The sequence below is a fragment of the Astyanax mexicanus genome, chromosome 11 (assembly GCF_023375975.1).
Source record: "Astyanax mexicanus isolate ESR-SI-001 chromosome 11, AstMex3_surface, whole genome shotgun sequence".
Taxonomy (NCBI): Eukaryota; Metazoa; Chordata; class Actinopteri; order Characiformes; family Acestrorhamphidae; genus Astyanax; species Astyanax mexicanus.
In genome coordinates, this window is record NC_064418.1 from 51,088,752 (window position 1) to 51,108,077 (window position 19,326).

The window sequence follows — 19,326 nt, forward strand, 5'->3', positions numbered from 1 at the left end:
ATAGACATACAAATGATAAATGATTCTATTTAAATATGCATCTTTTCTTAAATAAACAAACTAAAAAATACACAGACAGACAGATATATTGTATTTTTCACACTATAAGTCGCACCAGATTATAAGTCACACTATTAATAAATGTCTATTTTCTGGTCTATTTTTTATACATAAGACACATTAGGCAACACTAGTAAGGAACAGGGGTTTACTTCTAATTCAACAGAAAAAACTAAGCTAAGTAAACGAAACTCTAATTCTTAAAAATATGGGACGAATCACTAGCTAATATCGGTCTGGCTTACTAGAACTCTCAGGGTTCCCCAGTGTAGCGGTGCGCAGTGCAGCTAGCGGTTAGCTGCTAATGCTAATGCTGCTGCACCCAGCCTTAGTGGAAATCTGGAAATCTAAGCTTACTGTAAATAAACGGAAGAGCTTTAATCACCCAAATAAACAGTTTTCAGCAGAGAAATCTGTGTAGATTAACATCCAGCACTCGTTTAACTTTAAAAGAAAGACTTTTTTTTAAGAATTACAGTTTTGTTTACTTAACTTAGTTAACTCACCACCACCTCCCAGCAGCGAGACCTGCTGAATTAGAAGGCAAACATGGCGACACCCCTATTCCTTACTAGTGTCGCATAATGTGCCTTATAATCCGGTGAAATTATTTATTATTATAAGTCATATTTAGTTTTTATTATTTTTACATGAGGATGTGGCGTTAAAGCAGTTATTAAATAAATGAGCATCGTGTTGAATTTTAGTCACTTCATACAAATTTCCCAGGTTATACTATATTAATCTTATATGAATTTTTTTGATAATAAGTATTTGGTACAGTAAAAAGTGCCGGAAAAATTAGTTTTTAGCCACGGTTTCTAAAGTATGTAACTGATTGTCTGTGATTTTTAAGGTCTGACTGCTAATAATTAATATTCTTTATTATATGGGAGTTTTTTTAATGGGTTAAGACTGTTCTGTGCTACTTTGTTTTATTAGCCACTGGAATTAAAAGAAGAATTTTAGCAAAAACTACAAAAAAAATTGCCTGCTCTAAAAATTGATGACCCTAGTTTTTTATGCTGCTTCTATTTTTTTTGGATGTTTTAAAGCCAGTTAGTCCATTTCTAATACATTCTGTGTTGGTTTTTCATTTTTATAAAAGCTATTTTAGAATGCTGAATATTGGTCTTGATCAGTGATAATTGTACGGGTTTTTAGAATTTAATTTAAATTAGATAAATTTACGCTCTCCTCTGTTCTTCTTCCAGTCCCCGAGCCTCCTCAGATCATCAGACACATGGAGTCGTTATCAGTAGAAGCTGGTAAGCCCGCTCGCTTCTCGGTGGAGGTGAGCGGTATCCCCCAGCCCCAGGTCTCCTGGTTTAAGAACTCTCAGGCTCTCTCTGCTGGGTTTAAGTGTAAGTTCCTGAGAGAGGGGAACGAGTTCACTCTGCTGCTGATCGAGGTTTTCCCAGAAGATGCAGCTCAGTACACCTGTGAGGCCAAAAACGACTACGGTCAGGCCAGCAGCTCCGCCACGCTCAACGTAGAAGGTACGATCACAGATTAGAGATTTAAGACAACTGTATGAACTAGCTGCATCAATATACAGCTCTGTAAAAAAATAAAGAGAGCACTTCAGTTTCTGAATGAGTTTCTCTGATTTTGCTATTTATAGGTTTATGTTTGAGTAAAATGAACATTGTTGTTTTATTCTATAAACTACAGACAACATTTCTCCCAAATTACAAATAAAAATATTCTCATTTAGAGCATTTATTTACAGAAAATGAGAAATGACTGAAATAACAAAAAACAGACCTCAAATAATGCAAAGAAAACAAGTTCATATTCATAAAGTTTTAAGAGAAATCAATATTTGGTGGAATAAATCTGGTTTTTAATCACAGTTTTTTTTTCATGCATCTTGGCATCATGTTCTCCTCCACCAGTCTTACACACTGCTTTTGGATAACTTTATGCTAAACACTCCTGGTGCAAAAATTCAAGCAGTTCAGTTTCAAGAAACTCATAATTTTTTTAAGTGCTCTCTTATTTTTTTCCAGAGCTGTATTTGAAGACATTTTCATGATACACGATATTAATTGTGATGTTATGATATGCAAACAAAATCAGTAGCATGTTGGGCAGATTCTTATAAAAAAGAACACATACTTGAAATAGTATCCCATACTGAGTACAGTCATGTTTGAAATTTACCAGTACTAATTACAATCTTTGTAATCAATATTCAGTTGATCATATTTTGAAAGTGCTCTGTGATTGGCTGAGTCTGCACATATGGGTCTGGCAGATGCATTCTGGGAATTGTAGTGGGGAAGCAGTTTGTCCTTTGGCTGTACACGTAAAGGGGTGTGTTTTCGACTACAAAATCTGTATCAGGCCAGTCAGCCCAGACATGCGACACGGGCAGATGCATTCTGGGAATTGTAGTGGCGAGGCGGAGTTTGTACATTCCATCTAAGCGTAAAGATGCATTTTTTGGACTACAAAAAAAGTATTAGGTGTGAAACATGAGTCTGGCAGATGCATTCTGGGATTTGTAGTGGGAAAGCAGTTTGTTCGGTTACTAAAGCAAAATCTAAACACAATACAGTGTCTGCACAAAATAAAACATGACATAAAACACGAGGTATTAACAATATTAACTATTGTATTTTCTTATTTATAGTACCAGAGGTTGTTTCCCCCGACACTGGAGCACCTTTATCCCCACCTGTGGTCATATCCCCGATCCAAAACACCTCCGTTAAAGAAGGAGGATCCTGCAGGTTCCAGTGCCGCGTGTCCGGAGAGGGTAAGAGTTTTTAAATGCTCAAAAATGTATATTTATGATTATTCCATATCATTTATGAGAGAGAATCTCATTGGCCAATTTTTGTCTAAAAATCACAGAAAGCCTGTGATTGTTTTAAAGAAGTTTTTTTATTAGTTTATCTTTTTCTCATTTGAATTTGTTATTTATTTTATTTATTTATTTGTATCTATTTATTTTTACTTTTTAATATTTTCATTCATATTTGTTCTTAGTTTTATTATTCATTTTAACATTTCTTATCATTCTTAACATTTTACTTTACTTTTATTATCATTATCTTTTTATTTATTTTTTTATTTTATAAATTCTTTACTTTTAATGTCAATTTGTTTCACATAGATATTTTATTCAAAATAATTAAAAATGAATACTTATTTTATTCATTTATTTATTTTTTTACTTTTTTATTCCTTGTTATTTCTAATTTATTATTTAATGTTTTCAACATTGTAACTGAGGGTCACCCTCAATGTTTTTTTCCGATTAAAAAAATAAAGGTTGATTGAATTTATAATATATTCCTCTGTTCTGTTTGGTGCCGCTCACTCTAGACCTGACCATCAGCTGGTACTGCAAAGAAAAAGAGATAAAACAGTCCAGTTTCTGCAAAATGTCCCAGTTTGACGATATCTGCCAGCTGGAGCTTTCCAGAGTTTATTCTGAGGACATGGGCGAGTACACATGCGCCGCTCGCAACTCTGCAGGAACGGTTTCCTGTTCTGCAGTTCTTTCACTGGAGGGTGAGCTTAAAAACCTCTTAATCCTTAATAGCATGTCTGAATAATTGTGATGTTTAATATTAAATTTGCTTAAAGACGTGATGCAGTTTTTGACGCAAGAGTTATTCGCTTTTAATCTGTAACCTGTAATTCTTCTTCTTTTATATCTTTTATATTGTTCAATTATGGTGAATTCAGCTGTAAACACATTATATTGAATTATACATATTTTATATGTATACTATATGTATTGGACACACTTCACTTGCTGATAGAACACAGCTCTATTCAGACGGAATTAGTTCATTCGTTTTACCTGGGGACGTACTGTACTTATATATATATATATTTGTATTTGTAGAACATCAGGATAATACAATTTATGATGAATTAGCATGGGATAAGATGAGAAATCTCAATAACATTTAATTTATTCTTATTACTGAGAGATGGGAGTAGCTACTCGATTTATGCACTGCCTTATTTAAGCACCTCCAAAACAGTAACCTGACAGTAACCAATATTATATCGCACCTTTGTAGTAATACTAATAAAAATTAGACGCGACATGTTTATTATTAAATTGATGTAGGCTATAAGCTAAAAAGCTGCAGAAGCCCCGCCCTTTATCTGTGGATTAAAATAAGCTTAATCGCACCATTTAAACAGAACTATTATTATAAATTATTAAGAAAATCTGATATTAGTAAAAAAAAATAATAAAATGCCTCGTCATGTAAAACTAATCCCGTCCCAATAGAGCTTAAAAAGTATTTTTAATGCAAAAGTACTCTAAAAAAAGAAGAATCTACTAAGAAGGAAAATACGTGATTGTGTGCTCAATACTTCCTTACAGGGAAAACTCAAATTACGGATGTAACGTCTCAAGAATCTCAGCGGCATGCCTCGTCCAGTCTCTCCACGAGCATTAAAAGCGTAAAGAAGGAGCTGATTGGTCAAAAACCCACTTTTATCCAGCCCATAGTGAGCAGCACTGTGCCTCACGGGGAAGTGGCCAGGTTTCACGCTTGTGTTTCTGGCACGCCCAAACCAGAGATCAGCTGGTTTCACGAGCAGGAACCCGTAAAACCAAACAAAAACGTGGTCTTTCATTACGATGAAATGACGAACGTTGCTACGCTAATAATAGTTGACGCTTTCTCTGAGCACGCCGGACGGTACACTTGCAAAGCAACCAATGCTGCTGGAGAGGCAGTTTGCACAGCAACCCTCGCAGTAACCAGAGAAGGTAATTTTATATAAAATTAGGTCCTTGTTCTGGAATGAAGCACCGAGATTAATTATTGATTCACACTGTGAGATCTTTATATTTAGTCACTTTTACTAACTTCACCGTTAAACCAGCCATTTTTCCCCCACTGGTACGATCAACCAAGTCATTCACTTTTGTGAAGTGTGATCCACTCTTTGCTCTATTCAGCTCATTTCAGTCGTAGATTTTTGATTGTTCTCTCCATAATTGGTTTCCTGTAACAATCCTTTGCACTCTCGTTTTTTTTTCTTGTTTTGCACGTGGCATGCTCATAAGAGTCACTTCTTTCTAACATATATTTCTCATGTGTTGCTCAACCAGTGAGCACATGGACGTGAAGTTTCAAAATGTGAATTAGACTTTCTAAAAGTCTAGATTTCTGTTATTTTTCAGAGGAAAAAGTTATAAGCAACATTTTTTTTTGGTGTCACATTATTTAGATGGTATATTATAGATGCTTCATATATATATTTATATTTATTTATTAATAGTTTGTTTATTGTTTTTTTTATTTATGCACAAAATATCAACACATAATGAACAAAAAAAAGTAATAGTGATAATTACAGTAAAGGGAAAGTACAGAAAAGCTATCAGGGCTTACACTAGGCACTTTCCTATTGTATTTAAATAAATGATATTTTAAGTCAATACACAAAATATGAAGTAAAGCAAATAGAGAAGTAAAGGAAATGAGGAAGTAGAAGAAAAAGCAGAGCACTTACAACTTAAAAGGACTTAAAAATAAAATAATGTATTTAATCATGTAAGTTAGTGATTTCAATAAACAAAACAATAAAAAATAAATGGTAAAACATTAGATAAACCAGCAAACAATGTAAGATTTAATTAAGAGGAGAAAAAAAAATAATAATAAATGGACAGGCTAAAATGTAAATTAATGTTAGTTAAGCATCTATGATGGACCATCCAAATAAAGTGATGCCAACTATTTGAATATGTGTCTTTGATGGATATTAAAAATAAAACTCTTTAAAAGTCTTTCAAAGATTTTTCAGAGTCTAATTTTAGTTTACCCAAGCAAAAAATAAAACTAGGCATTGTTAGACGTCTCACTGTGCTCACTGGGCAGTATATCTTCTTTCTATACTGTGGTAGAGTTTCTTTCTTTCTAACATATTCCTTTGTATTGCTCAGATGAGTCCTTTAAAGATCTTGGTAATACGAAACTTTCAAGCTTGGAAAAAGCGTACACAAAAAGATCAAGTCTTCAAACCCAAAGATTCATCAGTGAGCATGATCAGGATCTGCCAGGTGATGCTCTTCTCTTTGAAACCACACCTGAGAGATCAGAAACGTGGTCTAAATCAATCGCAGAAAGTGTTGAGGTTCATCAACAATCAGCACTTTCTGAGAAACCAAGTAAGAGAATTGCTGACTCTCTTAAAACTACAGATACCAAGATGGTCGACCAACTTTTAAAAGATGAACAACCAGGTAACAAGCTACCAGGTGATTCTTCAGACATTACAGACCAGCCTGAAATATCTTCAATGACCTTCCATAAATGGTCAGAATCAAGTCTAAGCGGTTTTAAGGTTCAGCAATCTTTCGCACCTTCAACAAGTTCAATTGTTCACATTGAGGAAGTTCAACCAATGAGAGATCAACCACGTTTACCTGTGGAGGTTGAACATCAAGACCTGCCATCTGATACTCTTGTTTCTGAGGCTACACCAGACAGACCTTCACAGATCTTTCCCAAACTAGATGTTACAGTCCTGCAACGACCAACACTTCCAGAAAAACCTAGTAAGACGATTTCCGACACTCTTGAATTCACTTTAAAACATCCTCTTACGGAGGAGACCAAGCTCTCAGAGATACATTTAACAAAAGGAAAACCACCACCTGTGGAAGTCCAGCTAGGTTACAAGCTGCCGAGTGATCCTCCAGACATTAAAACACAATCTGAAAGATCTTCAATGACATGGTCTCAATCAAGCGTAAGTGGTGTTGAAGTTCGGGAACCATTTGCACCTTCAAGAAGGTCAATTATGGCCGTTGAAGAAGTTCCTACTGCACCAGTGAGAGATCAACCAATCTTGCCTATGGAGGTGCAACGTCAAGACCTGCCTTGCGATACTCTTGTTTCTAAACAAACACCAGACAGGCTATCAGAGAAATTTTTAAAACCAGGTCTTACAGTCCAGCAGCAAGCTATATATTCTGAAAATCTTAGTAAGACAGTTTCAGGCTCTCTTGAAATCACTTTACCACATCCTCTTACAGAGGAGACCAAGGTGACCGAGATGCTTATAACAAAAGACGAACCATTACAAGTGGAGGTCCAACCTGATAACTTACTTCCAAGTTATCCTTCAGACATTACAACCAATCATAAACGATCTTCAATGGCATGGTCTCAATCAAGTGTAAGAGGTCTTGAACCATTTGCACCTTCAAAAAGGTCGATTACAGACATTGAAGAAGTTGCAACTTTGCCAGAACCTACTGAACTTTCAAGGGAAGATCAACCAACGTTACCTCTGGAAGAGATTCAACAACAACAAGCTCTGCCAGTAGATACTCTTGTTTTTGAAGCCACCTCACAAAGACCATTAGAGGTCCAAACAGAAATCAAGCTTCTAAGGGAATTTCCAGATGTTACAACCCCATCTCAAAGATCTTCAGTAACTTGGTCAAGAAGGTCAGTTATGGACATTAATTTGCAAGAGCCTACTGTACCTCCAATGAGAGATCAATCAAGTTTACCTGTGGAGGTTCAACCTCAAGACCTGCCATGCGAGACTCTTGTTTTTGAAACTTCACCAGATATACCTTCAAAGGTATTTCCTGAACCAGGTGTTACAGTTCTGCAACTGTCCACCATTTCTAAAAAGCCAACAAAGACGATTTCAGGCTCTTTTGAGATCACTTTACCACATACTCTTACGGAGGAGACAAAGATCACAGAGATACTTATAACAAAAGACAAACCACCACCTGTGGAAGTTCAGATAGAGGAGGTTCAAAAGCAGAATCTGCAATTGGAAACTCTTGCTTTTGAAGATACACTAGACAGAAATTCAGATTGTAAGACCATTTCTGGATCACTTGAAATCACTTTACCACATCCTTTTATGGAAGAGACAATGGTCACAAAGATACATGTAGCAAAAGACAAACCACCACACGTGGAGGTCCAACCAGATAACACAATGACAAAAGATATTCAAAAAATCACAACATCAACTGAGAAGTCTATTGAAAGAGATGTTATGATTCAGCATCCATTGCCTTCTTCCATAAGGTCAGCTATGGACATCAGTTTACCTGGTTCAACAAGTTTACCTGTTAAGGATCAGGACCAGAACCTGCCTTCCAAAACTCTTGTCTTTGAAACCACAATGGACAGACCTTCAGTGATACTTTCAAAACCCATTGTAAAAGGTGATGAGGTTCAGGAACATTCGAGATCTTTTGCAGTGTCATATGAGAGAACTTCTCAAGATCCTACTGCATTTACCTCAAGGGATCCCCCATCTTTGCCTGAACAAGAACCTGGATTAGGAGTTCAGAGACCTTCTTTAGAGGGAGGATCAGTACCAATAAGTGCTTACGACCCTTCCTTAGCAGAAGACACCAAACATAAAGTGGACAAGGAGGTACATCCTCCTAGAATTATTTCAGAAAGCAAGGTTTACACCGATGAAGGACGTGGTGAAGTTTATAAGGAAAGATCAGAGCAATCTTTAACCAAAAAGCTTAGCCCACCAACTCGAACGGTTGATGACCAGAAACAAATTCTTGATAAACATTCAATGGAGCTCCAAAAGGATAAGGATTTACAGAGCAATACAATTGTCTTAGAAACCATACCTGCAAAATCTTCATTGTTATGGTCATTAAAATCTGATATGAAAATTATCGAGGTTGAGCAGCCACCCACCACTACCACAGTTGACTTCAAAAGTATTTCTGGCACCCATGAAGCCAGATTTCCCGACCACACTCCACCAACTAAGGCAACAGATGTATCCTCAGAAGATAAACCAGATCAAAAGATGCTAAGTGCCATTCTTGTTCCTGGAAAACCAGATCAGAACATTATCTTTGATTCTCAAGCCTCCACAATCTCTAAAGCTGAAGATTTTGGAGCTTTGGAAGAACCTACTTCAAGTTCTTTGAGTCAATTAAGTGTAAAAAGCAAAGAAATGGCAAAATTCGTCATCTACATTGATCCACAGTCCTTCTCTGATGTTGTGTGGTACCACAATGGTAAAGAACTCACTTTTACAGAAAGGATCAAGTCAGAACAAAGTGGTAGTGTTCTATCACTCTATATATACAACACCCAACTCGAGGACCAGGGGGTTTATAGTTGTGCCATTAAACGTAAAGATGGCGAGATCCAGATGACCTCAGCCCAGCTTGAAGTGGAAGGTGGATATATATATATATAATAAATATATATAAATATATACGTGTACCTCTTAAGCATCCCATTCCATTTCATTCTAAACTTCTACAAACCCAATTCTTTTAACGTTGTTAGCTCCACCAGTGTACAATTTTTGTTTTGCTGTTTTGACATTTAGCTGTAAAGAAATTGATCGACATCTTTCATCATCATCATCATCATGATCACCACCACGATCATCATCTGTTCTTCAGTACTTCATTTCCACCCACTCTTTTTTTCTTCTTTAGTGCACTTCTTTCTTTAACTTCTTTGTTCTTGCAACAGAAGCATCGCCAAAGGCAGAAACTTTGATCATCTTTCAGCCAACATATGAGTCTCAGTTTAAGGCAGATGATGAAATAAGTTTTAAAACACCTGTTCAACAGGAAGAAGGAGTAGAAGACTCCATGGGACTTCCTGTTCTGGAAACACCAATGGAAACAAGTCTTTATACTAAGCCTACTGAGCCTGTGTCCATCAGGAAAACAGGGGAAACAGGGGAACTTACTATGTTTCCACCTGAATTTCTTCAAAAAATGTCTCCAGAATTCAGTGTGAATTCAGGGGAGGGTATAACTCTTTTTTGTGTTTTAAATAGTTCCTCCCCAGCCTCAGTTATTTGGCTACATAACAGTAGAGTTGTTGAGGAATCTTCTTTATGTACAATGTCCCAAAATGGTTCAATGTGCTCTCTGAACCTGAAAAATGTTGGTCCACAACAAGAAGGAACTTACACCTGCAAAGTTATTAATGCAGCAGGAGAATCTGCATGCAGTACTCACCTCTTAGTGCCAGGTTCGCAAATACATGCATGCATTTCCTCTTTTATTATCCTTTTCTTGTCTTTCATCTTCCTCTGTACTGGTTCCATGTGTGCCATTTGTTTCACTTCTGGTCCGCACTTGAACCTGAAGTTTGTCTACAATGATTCATGTTTTAATGGCTTTTTATGTCTTTTATTTTCTGCAAAATCCTTCTGCACGAACTTTTAATGACCAATTTCTTTAAATGGCTTTGTTTTATAGTTGTACAAAAGGAGATTGAAACTAAACTTGAGGAAGAAGTCAAAGGTAAGATTGGTCTACAGAATCTTGTTTTAAAGTAATGTCGTTTTGTGAAACATGGTGTTGAACATGGAATATTTGGTAGTACTGTCTGGTGACTGATGACTGTACAAACTGCATGGATCTCTTTTTTGTTGATGGGAACACTTTCATATCTTATTTTATTTTTTCCGATCTGTATGTATGACCTGTTGACACAGTTTTGGAAAGCAAGCGCTTTGACTTGCTTGTTGTACAGCATTTTGGGAAAAGTTGGGGTTGTGCATCTATTCGTTCAATTTAAACAGCATGAAGAAAATCTTGTAGCTAAAAATTCAAGGTGCAGGATGTGTATCTTTTAAAGTTTCCGTTCCACAGGAAATAATCCTTTAAAAGATATGGAAGTAGCCACATCTTTTACTTTGCTTCCCATCCATGCATCTGGATCTCCCTCCTGCAAATATTTCTTAGACTGGCTTGCAGATAGCGGTATGTGATTAATGGTGTTTGCTTTTTAAATAACATGGTTATACCTCTAAACTATATTAGTTCGAATAAACGCCTTCTCATACAAATCTAGAGCTGCTTTAATTATTTATCTTTGTATTCAATAGAGAGCAATGTTTCTCTAAATGTTTGGAGCAATTTACCGCCAATCTAAGGATTAGAAAGGGCGTTTATTCCTCTTTCTGCAAGTCAGGTAAGGAATATTTTAGGATAAATACACAGGTAAAGCGATCTAAAAAGTTTTATTTGACTACATTAATGCTTTGAAAAGACATTTATGCTTTCAAGAAATGTCCACAGAAGAAGGAACAAAACATCAAGCCATTTTCGTGTCAGAATCTTTATTAAAGAATCGAGTCTTGCGTTTATTCGAACAAATATGGTGAGTGAATTTGTTTTTTTTATAGCTTTTGTGACTCGATGCATGCGGTTAATATTTCTATTAATATTCAATTTCATACAAAATACATTTTAGTCTCTTTGGCATGTTGGGAATTTTGTTGAATTCTGTCTCCCTTCTTTTACAGAGTTGTTTTATAAAGAAGGAACCGAGTCCGCCGAAAAAGGAAGACCGCTGCAGGGTGCTTTATCAGAACCTGAAGAAGCTTTAGATCCTCAACTTGTAGCTGAATCTGGGAGTGAAAATATTAAACCTCATATTGTAAAAAAGCTTAAATTTCAGTCTGTTGTGGAGGGGGAAGTAACTGCTTTCAAATGCAAACTAGTTGCGAGACCAGCTCCCACAATATTATGGTTTCATAACAACAGGCAGATTCAGAAGGAGCACCGCCGTAAAATACATACAGCCAGTAAAATGCATGTGTACGTTACGAGTTTAACAATCAATGAGATTAAAGATAAAGACTCAGGCAGTTACAGAGTAATGGCGATTAATACTGAAGGATCTGCAGAATCTACAGCATCACTTCTTGTGTCATTAAGAGAGGAGCAAGATGCCAATTACGTGAGTCTGTCCAGACGTTCAGACAAATCCCACTCAAGCTTAGATTCACTGGTTGATTCAAACAAGGAGAGGAAGTTTAGAGTCGACCTCAGATGCGTTGGTTCACCTTTCGATAAATCAAACAAAGGACAACCGAGAGGACGTCCCAGACCTAAGAGCGCCGTCTTCCGTACCATGTACTTCAGAACGGCGTCCCCATCGAGACCAGCTGAAAAAGACAGCAAATTAGAAACAGCTTCTGAACGTGCTCGCTCTCCTCCGCCTATGTTTGAAAGGCATGAACGATTCAGCGATCGCTACAGCGACATTTATTGCGACAGATTTACTGGTCAAGATCGGTACAGTGATCGCCACAGTGACCGTCTCAGTGATCGAGTCAGTGATCGGTTCAGTGATAAATTCAGCGACAGATGCAGTGATCGGTACAGCGACAGATTTAGCGACACAGACAGTCTTCACGGAGAAGTTAGAGCAAAGCTTAATCTGTTGCAAAAAGCTGTTAAACAGAAAAAGAGACTTTCCATATCAACCATGTCCTCTTCCGAGTTTGATCTGGAGTCGGTCACGAGCGAGCCTAGTTACTCGGATTATGCAGAAAGGCTTAGGGGTAAGCCATTCTCGCTGCCAGAACATCAGGGTAGATCTTCCGCAGATTACCAGAGCAGGTTAGAGAGGATTACAGGTCTTGGACCTCAGTCTGGTGAACCTGTACAGCCAAGATCTAAGCACTCATTCGAACCTCAGTCCAGATCCAGGGCAATACAAATGATGCGAGGTGAACTCCCTGTAGAGGACGCCAAAATGAAGGAAGCTAAAACTGACGTATCGGAAATGAAACTGGACGAGACTGTAGTTTCAAAAGAAGCAGCAGCTGCAGCAAAGGAAGAGTATGAAAGCTTGACTGGAACAGATGACTCGGATCTTAGATCCCAGTGGGACGAGAAGGCCAGAGCAAAGGCTAAAGAACCTTTCGTGTTGCAATGGCTCGAGGCAGGTGAAGCCTCTAAAACTGCTAAAGATGTTAAAACAGTACACAGTGCGAGCGAATTCAAAGCATCCTCAAGAACAAAGACAGAATTATTGCTCGGTAGGGATGTTCCACAGGACAATGACAGAAACATCCAAGAATTGCAATCGAGAGAAATATACGTGGAGGACGTTCTTAAAACAAACAGAGGAATCGAGAGTTTAGAAAGTGAAGATCAGTTTTTGGCTCAGCGTGTCCGAAGATGGCAAGAAGATGTGCAGTTAGATCAGCCAAAAGCATCTACTACATCTGGCAGGTCTGAAACAAGGGACTTCCGTGAAGATGTCCTTGAAGGGAAAATGCGTCAACCAGCAGCAACTAGTCCCAGAATGTTAGCTCATGAGATGCAGGTTCCATCCGTTCGGGACCTAGTAAGTGTAGAAGAGAAGGAACAACAGAGTCAAAATGGAAAAGATCTTGCAATGCCGAGAACTCAAGCAGATTCTTCATCTACTATGATCCCGGGATTATCAGCCATGGAAAAACTTCATAGTGGGCAAGTAACCCAACTTGAAAGTTCACAGTTATTGCAAGAGTTTACAAGTGAGAGTATGCATTTAAGTAGAACAGGAGAACATGAAGATTTGAGAACCCAACAACAGGGCCACACAGTTGTTGGGTACAGTCCTGCAGTTGAAACATATAGAAAAGAGCCTTCACCAGTAATCGAGAAAGCTTCATCACCACCAAAGGTTTCAAGATCTTTTGCCAAAGCAATGCCTCCAACTGACATTGAAACACAAGAAGAGCCATTTTTATTGCATGACAAAAGATCACTGAAACATAAGACTGAACATTTGGTGAGAGAGGAAGAGCCTTTAGCACACCCACCAAGGAAATGGAAACAGCATCAAGGATCTGTAGATGATACTCACCTAGAGTCAAGAATCAGTGAGAGGGAATCCTCACTTGCAAAGGTTGCAAGATCTCCAAAAGAAAGGCGAGAACGTGAGCGTGCGTCTCAGAAAGAGTTGCATTTGTCACGGGAAAGAATTAACAAGTTAGAAAACGAAAGTGAACGCTTTATCAGCGAAGAGGAGGCCTTGAATCAGCGCATCATGAAGTGGCAGCAGGACGTTTTGAGTGAACAAGTTCATGCAGTTCACCTGGAGCCTGAGTGGGCTGCTGCTCCCGCTGTGGAGGTCCCTAAAGAAACTACAACACATGAAGAGCCAGAATCAATCAACAGACAACAGAAAATGGCCTTGAGCGATGTTCCCATGCCAGGCTATGAAATGGGCAGTTCAAAAATCCAACTTGAGAGTCTTTCTCGTGAAGACAACGGAAAATTACGGACTGAAAGCGACTATCTTGTCAGCGAGGAGGAAGCTTTGGCAACACGCATTAAAAAATGGCAGCATGATATTCTGTCTGAGCAAGAGCAAGAGGAGAACGTAGAGTTGGAATCTAACTGGACAATGGCTGAGAATTTGCAACCCTCAACTGAACAAACTCAAGCTGGTGTAGAAGAAATGAGCAGAAAGGCTCAGCACCCTCCTGCAGCAGATTCTCGGTTTGCAAGAACTCGCCAAGCCCAAGATTTACCTGTGATGGACAGACCTAGTGCAGCTCAGGACATTAAAAAAGTCTCAGAAAGCAAGTATACAGCCTGTGAGAGCGTTACAGAGCAAACTCCTCCTGTTTCAAAAGCAAAAGACACAGTAACAAAGCCCTCAGAAAAAGAAACTTCCACCATGTTGCCAAAAAAGGTAGTCGAAAGCACTCTGATATCTGGTGCACCAGTCTTTGTTACAGCGTTAGTTCCAACTTTGGAAGTACGGATGGGCGAAATGACCGAACTAAAATGCCAGTTTCATGGAGATCCACAACCATCCGTTTCCTGGCTTAAAGATGGACAGCCTATTATGAGAGATCCAGACTTTGATGTACGTATCAGAGCAAACTCTTCAACGCTGACCATTTACTATCCAACAAGTTATCATCAAGGCATATTTGCCTGCCATATTTCTAACAAACATGGAGAAGCCAGTTCGTCTTGCACACTTAAAGTCATCGACGATGAGAACAAGACCTTGCCTGAAACACCTCAAGAAGTTAAAGTGACAGAAGAAGAATCAGCATTGGTTGAAGAACAAATCCTAGAAGAAGAACTTGAGTCAATCCTGGATCCTGGTCTAGACAAGAAATTCACTTTGCAGGTACCGCAGGCAGTCGTTCATGTTCCTCGCACCTCCGATTCCTCCATTCACTCATCTCCAGTAGAAATCAGAATAACGGCTCCAACACCAGTGATGGATATAATCGAAGAAGCTAAAGACACAGTCAAGCCCATTGAGAAGACGGATGTGGCTCCTACAGATGAGAACTCCTCATCTCAAACTATGAAGCATAAATTCACGTTTGCTTTTGAAGATACTGGTGAAGGACCTCAGGTTTTTAGAGAGCTGGAGAACATTAGCTGCTCAGAGGGACAAACTGCTGTTTTGGAATGCCTGATATCTGGTGAACCGGCACCTAGTGCCGCATGGTCACGTGATGACACTTGCCTTGAACCAGAAACAGACAAATATACATTTGAAGAACATGATAAGATCTACAGGCTTTACATTCATGATTTTACTTATTATGATGCAGGAACTTACCGATGCACTGCCACTAACAAGATGGGACAGGTTGAAAGTGTAGCTGATGTGTCTTTTGACTCCACAGCTTTAGACTCTGGATTTTCGTCTCTCGCTACAGTAGAAATTAGTGAGCAGGGAAGATCTCTTGGCAACTTTAAAACTGACAGCACAGTTCCCACCGTTAGAGCTAAAATATTATCAGGGCCTTCTGCTTCATGTAAGGAATTGACTTTGAAAAAGAGTGGCGAAGAGGAGTTTAGGGTCACTCAGTCATTGGAAGAAACTACACAGTCTTCACAGCAAGGGGATGCACCAAAAGTCCCACGTCTAAAGCAAGCCGGTACGTCCGACGTACCTATTATAACTGGTTGTGGTTTGCAGTCTTCAGGTGCAGAGGTTAAAGTGTCAAAACTAAAAAAGGCATTTGAAAGTCCAGAATCTTCCACAATAGAGCCAGAAAGTATACCTGTAGATTCGTCTTATCCTGTGGAGGATATTCCGGAAGTTGCGCTTGATACTAAGCAGGAAAGAGACAAGTTAACGCCTTTGTTTAAACCTGGCGATAGTGACGTAAAGGAGTTTGAACCTTTAGTTATCGGCAAGGCTTCACCATTAAGAGTCACCTCAGATGTTTCTGAGTCAGTCTTTGTAGAGGATGTGGAACAATCCATTGCAGAAGTGGGACATTCAGTAAGGGACAGGTCATTTTTGGAGCCATCATCTAGTAACATGCATCATTTTGTCTCGCTTTCAGAGGTCACTGAGGTTCAGCAGTCTCCTACTTTAATCAGACCTCAAGCTATATTGCCAGATAGGTCAAGGAACGTAACTCAGACTCCTGGTAGTCCTAGAGCAAAAGAAAGTGCAGCAGAGGAAGTGGTAATTAAGGGAAGTACGGGAGCCTTTGTTAGACCAGGTGGTAGTCATCTTGAGGAAGATGAGCCTGGTGTATCTATACCAAAACCATCAAAACCTAGCTCCATTAGCATTCAGGGAGCAGAAATGGAATACCAAGAAGCACCAATTATAACCGATTTAGGTGAGCAGGACACAGAAGGTGGTGTTTCGAGTCAAACTGTTTCAGACAAAATATCAAAATCGAAACGTGAAGATGCAACAAGACTAACTGCTCATGAACGTCCACAACAACAGCAACAACAACAACAGCAGCAAAGACTTGCTAAACTAGGTGCCACTGCTGGTGTTAGAAAACTTGAAGAGGAAGAGGTAACCTTTAGTGCGGTTTATGACTATTATAATCCACCGTCTGACTGGGGAAGACCTTTGTCTCCAGAATCCGAAATGTCCATCGAAGTTGGCAGCACCTTTAGTGAGGAACTGGCCGAAGTTGAGCGGTTCTACACTCCTGCTTCATCTACGGAAATTTCCCAACTTCCTAAATCGCCAGAATCCTTCCACACGTCTACTGAGACCCCTGGTGTGGTGACACCCCCGAAATACCCCTTTTCTCCTATTGAACACAAAAGACCCCCAAGCAGCTCCAGTGATGGATTATATCCTGCTAAGTTCCTTAGATCACCAGATGATGAAGGCATTGAAACAACTCCCCCTGCTTTTAGTATTGATGAAAGCATGATTCTTCAAGAAGGACGTGGCTTGCTAGGCTTGGGGGCTCTTCAAGAGAAGGTGCAAGGAATCCCACCAGCCTTCCTGAAACCTCTTACGAAGAGGAGAGTGTTTGAAGGTGATACGCTGCGCTTCAACGCTGAGGTTTTCGGACTGCCTTCCCCAGATGTTAAATGGTTCCGCAACAAGACTCAGCTTGTTCCAGATAACAGAACTACCATTGAAAGAGATGGTGATAACATTTCACTGGAAATTCGTAACTTATCAAAAGCCGATCAAGGAGAGTATATCTGCGAGGCGGTGAATTATGTTGGTGAAGCAAAAAGTGTTGCATTGGTTGTCGTAATATCTCAAGAAGCCAGGATGATACCAGCACCGCCTGCAGTCACCCATCAGCACGTAATCGAGTTTGACGTCGAGGAAGACGAGGATTCGTCCAGATCTCCATCTCCTCAAGAGATTCTATTAGAAGTCGAACTGGATGAGAATGAGGTGAAGGAGTTTGAGAAGCAGGTGAAGATTGTCACCATACCAGAATACACAGCGGACAACAAAAGTATGATCATTTCTCTTGACGTTCTACCGAGCATGTATGAGGAGGGTGCTGTCGATTTTATAACGCAGGAAAGCGAAGACTTGAAAATAGCGTTTGAGGTAACAGAGATGCCTCCTCGGTTCATCAACCCTATATGCGACATTGAGACCCCTGAAAGTACAAGCGTAGTGTTTGAATGCTCTCTGATGGGAATCCCGTCACCTGTAGTGTCGTGGTTTAAAGGTAACATGAAGATCCCACATGATAAGAAAAAATACTTTCACAGCTCTGATGGCGATAACCACTTCCTGAAAATCATGAAGACCAACACTCACGACAGTGGCATTTACACCTGCCGAGCAATTAATGTCGTAGGTGAGACGCTTTGTAGAGCGTCTCTAATGGTTCTGAATCCACAAGCCTATTCAGGAAAGGCTCGGGGACGAGAACTCACCGCTGTATCTCTAGGCAGTGCCAAAATTCAGCCGCAGAAGTTTGATTTGGTCGTTGGAAATTCCTCGTTTGACGGCGAACAGACGTCGGAAATTGAGCTCGAGTTCGAGTTCCAACAGGAAGCCGACGAGTCTCAAAAAGCTGTAAGACTTGTAGCCGTGACTGATAACGAGGTGGGCGAGCAGGGAGAGAAATACGTTAGCATCAATTTTGACGTTTTTGCCGAGCCCTCGAAAGAAGATAAAATAGAATTCAAAGGCAAATCGACAAATACGTGCAGTTTTCACTTCCAAGTCACTGAAACTCCGCCAAAATGCATAATACCGCTGCAGAATGTCACGGCGGCAGCAGGAACGCCGGTGCTTCTTCAGTGTTTAGTGAGCGGAAAACCCAATCCTACAGCAGAATGGTTTAAAGACGGTGCTCCAATTACAAACCCCAGATACATCATCCAAGAAAAAGCTTCAGGACACTTTAATCTGCTTATCACAAATGTAGTTCAAAGTGATGCTGGTGAATTTAAATGCGTTATCCAAAACACATCAGGCTCCATTGAAACAATGTCCCTGCTAAAAGTCTTCTAATTAACTTAAAAACCCTACATTTAAGCCCAAACTTGAATTTAATTGATTGTTACTTTAATAATTACATAATTCGTAAAAAAACAGTAGTTTTTTATGCCTCAAAATAGAGCCCTGTGGGGCACCACAAGATATGCAAAACTAAGGAAAAGGGATAAACCCTAGTCTTGGACTGCACAGCATTTTAAATGAAGACATTTCTATTAAAAAAATAGTCTATACCTAAATAACTAGGCTTAATCCCTGTGCAAACTGTTACCAAGCAATAAGCCAAATAATTCACAATACTTTAAGCTAAAAAGATAAATAACGCAAGAAAAAATCAAGGGTTTACCAAGAGGGTTCTAAACAATGTTCTAACAATGTGAACTTCTTTAGCTTCCACACAGGACTGCTATTTTATAAAGAGTGCAATTCATAGAGATATAGATATATATCTTATTTTATTATCATTTTCCATGAATGTAAATGTAAATTATTGCATTACTGTGTATAGTTCTCTGCACAACGTATGCAACATGCTTTTAAGCTTTTTCTGTAGTAGTGTATTCTGTGTTTTGTCTTGTAATCACAGATTCTATGATGTTTTATTTATTATTATAGATTTCTAGTTGTGAATAGATGTTGATTCGTTCAATGTTGTACATGTGTGGTGCTCAATAAGTGTACATTTTTCTTGCTTTCTTTTTGGCATGAACATGTATTAGATAGATTTATAGATTTATTGGATAGCAAAAGAGGGAAAATCTGAAAAGCTGTTTTAAGTACATTGTGTTGTTCC

At 39.0% G+C, this 19,326-nt stretch overlaps 1 protein-coding gene across 1 annotated transcript in view; it reads left to right on the forward strand.

Annotated features, from left to right (window-relative positions):
* ttn.2 (titin, tandem duplicate 2) overlaps nucleotides 1–19,326 on the forward strand; it is a 285,809-nt gene that overhangs the window by 39,735 nt on the left and 226,748 nt on the right. The window contains exons 37-41 of the mRNA XM_049484655.1: nucleotides 1,275–1,559; nucleotides 2,699–2,824; nucleotides 3,397–3,585; nucleotides 4,421–4,813; nucleotides 10,289–10,333. Of these exons, the coding sequence (XP_049340612.1) occupies nucleotides 1,275–1,559; nucleotides 2,699–2,824; nucleotides 3,397–3,585; nucleotides 4,421–4,813; nucleotides 10,289–10,333 (1,038 nt within the window). The remainder of the gene's footprint in view (nucleotides 1–1,274; nucleotides 1,560–2,698; nucleotides 2,825–3,396; nucleotides 3,586–4,420; nucleotides 4,814–10,288; nucleotides 10,334–19,326) is intronic.